The 6,919-nt window shown below is 46.6% G+C and overlaps 1 protein-coding gene across 1 annotated transcript in view; it reads left to right on the top strand.

Moving 5' to 3' along the window:
* The window catches only part of CLSTN2 (calsyntenin 2), a 634,893-nt gene extending 628,539 nt beyond the window's left edge, over positions 1-6,354 (top strand). Inside the window, exons 13-17 of the mRNA XM_017853677.1 lie at positions 1,104-1,274; positions 1,774-1,919; positions 2,046-2,169; positions 2,942-3,126; positions 5,036-6,354. Coding sequence (XP_017709166.1) covers positions 1,104-1,274; positions 1,774-1,919; positions 2,046-2,169; positions 2,942-3,126; positions 5,036-5,239 — 830 coding nt within the window. The 3' untranslated portion in view covers positions 5,240-6,354. The remainder of the gene's footprint in view (positions 1-1,103; positions 1,275-1,773; positions 1,920-2,045; positions 2,170-2,941; positions 3,127-5,035) is intronic.
* Positions 6,355-6,919: the final 565 nt, after the last annotated feature.

Genomic DNA, 6,919 nt, shown 5'->3' with positions numbered 1-6,919 from the left:
AAAATAAAATAAAAAATAAAAACTTAAAAGATAATTATTTAAAATAATCCATCTTTAGTGAATTTTTTAAATTTCTATTTTAATAAATGTTTTATAACAAAGTATATTTAGTCCACTTTATAAATAAATAAATATACTTAATTAAATTATCTCTCTTCACAAATTTTTCAGTAAAGGAGTGCAAGATCAAAACCACTTGAAGACAACTAGCCTATCATCAGTGAGATGGGGATAGTAATAGTACTCCCTTTAATGTCTATTAGGATTATATTTCCACATGCCTGGCACATAGCACATACTTCATAAATACCAATCACCTTCTTAAGATGGGATTTTAATTTAGGACTGCCAAACTCTGCCCGGCATTCAAACACTCACACATTTCTTTGGGAAATTTGGAGTCATACAGTTAGGCAAGGACAACTTGACTGACCAACATGCTAATGTGCTCCCCTGGGAGCACATTAATTATATTAATTTATCAAATATTGATTATTGGTTATATCATATTGACTTGTTTATTAATTAATGATTCAGCTCCATTTGAGCAAGGTTTAGTAATAACTAGTCCATGCTAGTTCCTGGGTTAGACACTAAGGATTCAATCATAAAAAGATAGTGCTTCTGCCCTTCAACCTTCAGGTGGTTGGGGAGACAGACACATTAGGACCACATGGAGAAAGCTATGAGAGCACGGTGGAAGGCCACTTATCTCTCCCCAAATGAGAGCTATTGCTTATTGAGCACCTACAATGTGCATTGGACACTGCTTTCAATCATCTCAAGACCCTTGCCTTCCTTACAGATGAGGAAACTGAGTGGTAGGTAGTTCCTCTAAAACTATGCATCTTCTCAGTGGCAGAGCTGGTATTCAAATCACATCTTTTGGCTACAGTATTCATGCTCTTCCCACTAATTCATGCTACGCAACCTCAGGGCCGCCTGGACATCTGAGCAGTGGATGTGGTATTTGGGATCACACAGACACTGCTCCTGACCCAGCCTTAACCTGGGGTGCAATAACAGAGGAGGAAGATGATTAGAAAGGACTGTTTTTTGAGCTGTCCTTCATGCCTGCGTTTCCCGTGTCTGTCTTCCTCCAGCCCCCAAATCAGAAGTCTTAGAGGAAATGCTTCATAACTTAGATTTCTGTGATATTTTGGTGATTGGAGGGGACTTGGATCCAAGGCAGGAGTGCTTAGAGCTCAACCACAGTGAGCTCCACCAACGACACCTGGACGCCACTAATTCTACTGCAGGCTACTCCATCTACGGTAAGGCCACACTCAGCCCCCTTTGCCCCAAGGGTGTCCTCTTAGAATGTCCTTGTCCAGGGAGACATGAGTGAGACTGCACCTGTGAAGGAGCACTGTGAAGCCCCAGGGACCAGTTGGAGATCCTTAGCCTCAAGCATAGATTTCTAGACCCTCCTCTGGCAAGTTACTCAAGCATCTTGGGGACCAGTCCCACATTTCCACTCCTGGGGAATTCTGTAGAAGCTGGGTGGATGCCTTCTCTTACAATGTTTGATTTCAGCAACTGTCACAGCAACATTTGGAAGATTGAGGCAGTCTGTATGGAAAGCTTGTGCATCAGTGTAATTTTGGCCCCTTAGAGTTTCTGCACATTGTCTGCCCAACATATCTTGAGCTCTTACCCTCAACAAATTTACAAGACCCGTGAGGTCTCGTACCACAAGCCCCAGCCTGTCTCCTCTCTTCTCTTCCTCCTCCTTTTCTGCCTTCTGATGACAAGTGTGGTCTCTTGGCACAGGTGTGGGCTCCATGAGCCGTTATGAGCAGGTGCTACATCACATCCGCTACCGCAACTGGCGTCCAGCTTCTCTTGAGGCCCGGCATTTCCAGATTAAGTGCTCAGAACTCAATGGGCGCTACACTAGCAATGAGTTCAACTTGGAGGTGAGTGGGTCCTGCCATTGTTAGGGAAGCCAAGGCTCACCCATTCCCTCATCATTCATTCAGAACTGCTGTAACTGGCTCACCTGCCACTCCTGGGTCAATAGCACCTCTCTCCACTCTTCCCAGGTCAGCGTCCTCCATGAAGACAGAGTCTCAGATAAGGAGCATGTCAACCACCTGATTGTGCAGCCTCCCTTCCTCCAGTCTGTCCATCATCCTGAGTCCCGGAGTAGCATCCGGCGCAGTTCAGGTAGGGTGCCCAAGGGGAGGGACCCTCAGGACACAGGTGGTCATTGTGACTCAAGACTATCTACTCAACAGACAGTTATGTTGTAGCAAACATAGGTGCCCAGAACTGAGGGAGGGAACCCAGCAATGGAGAAAATGTGCCCTGGCTCTGAGATACTCACACCCTCAATAGGCAGTCAATAAGTAAACAAGAAGTTACACAACACACATAATAGCAGAGGTCACTACAAAGGGCTGGGACAAAATTTCAGGCCCAACTCAAAACTATGTCCGGTATGAAGCTTTCCATGAGCCCTTTACACACACACACACACACACACACACACACACGTATGCACCATATTGCAAAGTCCTCTGCCTACATTTCTGTTTGAGCATTTGCCATATTGTGTTACCATCTGGTGGGCACTTGTATCTGTTTCTACTAAACTCTACAGTGCTTGGCTCTGTGGAAATTTCTTTATAATTTGAGGGGTAAAGCCAGGAATAAAAGAGAATTTGCATTTAATGAACACCTATACTGTGCCTATGTGGAAACTTACCGATTAATTTAATTTACACCTAACTATTACTCTTAGGATAGGAATTATTATGTCGATTATAGAGGTGATGAAAATGAAGCCCAGACAGGGTAAGGTGCTGCTCTAGAGTTCTACAGCTGGAAAGTGGTAGGGCAGACTTTAGCCTATGCATGGATGTTTCATTCATGCTGCCTCACAAGAATGAGCTAGGCCTTTGTTCACCATGTCATGGGAGTTTCTTCCTTGTTCCAGTGGTCCCAAGCATTGCCACGGTGGTCATCATCATCTCCGTGTGCATGCTCGTGTTTGTCGTGGCCATGGGTGTGTACCGGGTCCGGATCGCCCACCAGCACTTCATCCAGGAAACTGAGGCTGCCAAGGAATCTGAGATGGACTGGGACGATTCTGCGCTGACTATCACAGTCAACCCCATGGAGGTGATCCCCATGCAGGGCTGGGAGTTCTGGGTGGGCGCTTCTCCCTCCACCCAGCTCAACCCTTCCTATGCCTAAAGCCGCCCCATACCCCTGCCTTCTGGAAGCCCTGCCCCATCTAGTCCAGCTCCACTGGTTCTTCCTGCCTCTGAGCTCCTCTAGCCCTCTCAACCTGAATAGACCATACCTTCCCACCAACTACATTCTCTGATTTAAAATGTATTCATTGCTCTTACCCCACAAACAGAACCAGAAATTTTGTTAAGGCAAGGAAACACCACGAGGTGGCTATGCCTAGTTTCCCCCACAGTATTTAGCTCAGAGCTAACTAACCCTTAGGGACTCAGTACTGAAGTTTTGATTAACTAACAGTGCAAATTAGATGCCTTTGCTCCATACTGCCTGAAGAGTTCACTCAAAGGCTTGGAACAGATTAAAAGAAAAATATAGCAGCAATGCCTGCCATATATTGAGCCTCCATTATGCCAGATACTGTATGGAGTGCTCTATACACACCACCTCATTGAATCTTCCAAAATCCTATAAAATAGGAGTTATCATCTTCATTTACCAAGGTGAAAACCAACTAAGAAAAAAAGTAACATACTCAAATTAACACAGCCAATAGTCAAATTTAAGGATGTCTGATTCTAAAGTCCATATCTTTCCAATTAGCCAATAGCCCCCAGAATCTATCCATGAGTGTCAACTGAAGCCCTCTACATCATGCCCTTTGCCCATGGGTTCTGGTTGATGATAGACGCAGGCTTAGAAAAGGTAGGGGAAGATGATTATCCCAGCCTGGTCCCCAGTTTCCACCTCAGCTGGCCTCACACTCCAATTTCAAAGGCAGTGTGCTGATGTGGCTCAGTTTCTCCAAGCATGTGCTGTAGGTAAAGTGCTGAGCTCAGTGCTATACAGACTCCAGAATTTCCACCTTCAAAGAGTTGAGACTTGAGTCTAGAAAACGAGACCACTATACCTGGAGCGGTCTGAGGACAAGGCAAGAGTGTGCCTAACAAGGGCCAACCTTGTGATGCCAAAAGTCAATAAGCTTGAGGAGGAAAAGCCTTCAGGACTGCAACAATCAGGGAAGATTCCTTGAAGGAGGTTGGCCTGGGGGAGGCCTTGAAGAGTGGGTAGGATTTGGGGTAAGGTAGAAGGTAGGAGGTAAAAGACAATTCCCAAGAAGTGTCAGGGGAGGGGGTGGGTAGCCAAACAAGGAGAAACAACTTTTATGACCTAGTTCATCAACACAGAACATAAATCCAGAAATAAAATTTTGCTGGAATTATCCAAAAGCTGGAGTGAGGGGGGATTGGACTGGAAAGGAAGGGGTACAGCCTGAGGTCACAAGTCAGGGGATGAGCAGCAAGCATGGAAAGTGAGGACCAATAAATTTGTCCTTTCCAAAGGAATATTTTTGAGGGGAAGCATACCTGAGTCTTTGCTTAAAATGCCTTCTGCTCCCAGGGACATTGCATGCACATTTGGAAAAGAGACACAAGATCAAATGTCATCCTCTCACTGAGAAGCAAACACTAAGGCTTGGACATCTCCATTTAAATAGGCTCCAGAAATGCCTGAAAACAAGACTTGGCCTGAAAGGTTCAGTAAATGATAGATAGGATTGGCTTCAATGTCCAGCCCATCATTTATACCCAACAGTCTACCTTGAGTTCATGCCTTGGAATTTGCTGCTATTTCAGGCTTTTGCCTTGAACCTTCTAGCTTCCTTTTTATCAGAAGACTTCCCTTCCAGGAAGTCTGCCTCCAGGCTGAAGAGTTTGGCACTAAGAGAAGAAATTCCAAGGGGCCCTAAATGTTTCCTTAATGGATGGAGAAACATAAGCTCCAAAGTGGCCTCTGTTCAGCCCCTGACGAGCATTTCCTTTCTCTCCTTGATATCCAGAAGCATGAAGGACCAGGGCACGGGGAAGATGAGACTGAGGGAGAAGAGGAGGAAGAAGCAGAGGAAGACATGAGCTCCAGCAGTGGCTCTGATGACAGCGAAGAGGAGGAGGAGGAGGAGGAAGGGACGGGCAGAGGCAGACATGGGCAGAATGGAGCCAGGCAAGCCCAGCTGGAGTGGGATGACTCCACCCTCCCCTACTAGTGCCCAGGGGTCTGCTGCCCGGCCCACATGTCCCTTTGGTAAACCCTGACCCAGTGTATGCCTACGTCTATCATACCTCACCTCTGATGTCTGTGACACGTCTGGGAAGGCCTTCTCCAGCTTCCTGGAGCCCACCCTTTAAGCCTTGGGGACTCCCTGTGTCTCATCCATGGGGAAGTTCCAAGAAGCCCAGCATGGCCATCAGTGGGGACTTTAGGGTAGACTTTGTCCTGTAGCCCCCACTTCTGCCCTAAGCTCCCCAGCATCCTGTCTACCTGTCTGCGGAGTCTGCCTTTGCTTTTTCCTGCAGGGAAGAACGTCCACCTTTGTGTCACTCACCTCCCCAGGCTCAGAGTCCCCAAGGCCCTGGGGTTCCAACTCACTGTGCGTCTCCTCCACACAGACCAGCAGGTCCTTCTATGCTGACTCCAGGTTGCTTCACACAGGGAGAGTAGTTGGAGCTTCACACACCTAAGGTCTTAGTGCTTAACAGTTTAAAGGAAAGTCCTTGTTGAGGCAGAACTAAGTTCACAGGGAAAGGTACACACTCTTTTTCTCTCTGTCTATCTATTTAGTTCCCCAGCTGGGAGAGCCTTTCCCTTTGCTTCTTTCTGAGGCCACATAAGCTTATAAGAAAAGTCCTAAACCAAGAATAGGTCCTTGGCCACAAGCAGGGCCTGATCCCCCATCAGAGCTATCTGAGCCTGCCTGCCTGGGCACCTGCTGCAACCATGCAGCTGCCCTGCCAGGGGCGCTCACCACACAGAACCGCAGGGCCCCGGAGGCATTCCACACAGGCACTGCCCCAGGAGATAGCCACAACAAGCCTAGAGCCAGGAAGCAGAAAGAAATGCTAACGAGATCACACACAGGCTTCATGGTGGGTGCGGCGGGGGTGGCTGGGCTCTCCCAGGACAGAGGGGACCCTGAGGTTGGCAAGGCTCTCACCACTTAGCCTCATGGTCCCTTATCTCCTATTTTACACTCTTTTCCCTCTTGAGAAAATACACGCTTTCCGGATGTATTAGAAATGCACGAGCTCCACCAAGTCTACAATGAAAGTTTGAAATTTAACTGCAAGGAATTAGAAGCATATTTGCAATCATTGCAGCTTCTTCTTTCTTCTGCTCATAAAAGGAGGAACACTTTAGATAGAGGGCAAATATATCTGAAAACCTAATTTATTTCTTTTTTTTGATAAGGAAATCTTTTCCATCTCCATCCTAACATGCACAACCCGTGAAGAGAATTGTTTCTATAGTAACTGGTCTGCGATCTTTTGTGGCCAAGAGAATAGCAGGCAAGAATTAGGGCCATGACAGAATTTCCACGAAGCTCTGAGAACATGTTTGTTTCGAATGTCTCAGGTTCATCTTTGTCCTCAATGTGTACGATCTGTCCCCATCCTTCATTCCTCCCAAAGCTCACACTTTGGCACAGGCACGAAGCTGGTCCCTAGTTAAGTGGCATTTATGTTAAGAAAAAAATAGTTCAGAATATCAGCCTTTTTCGTTGTGTCATCAAAACAGCTTAAGAAGGGGACTACTGCCAATGTCCTCTAGTCTGACCTCCACCCAGGGAGGACCCATGGCAGGCCTTTTCAACTTTCTGATTCATGAGGATGACCTTGTGCAGCTTTTCCCACCTCCTAAAGTGTTTTCTGCATCTGTTCCTTCCTTT

This window comes from Rhinopithecus bieti, unplaced genomic scaffold, assembly GCF_001698545.2.
Source record: "Rhinopithecus bieti isolate Rb0 unplaced genomic scaffold, ASM169854v2 scaffold_35885, whole genome shotgun sequence".
Lineage (NCBI taxonomy): Eukaryota > Metazoa > Chordata > Mammalia > Primates > Cercopithecidae > Rhinopithecus > Rhinopithecus bieti.
This window is presented reverse-complemented; position numbering and strand designations above follow the sequence as displayed.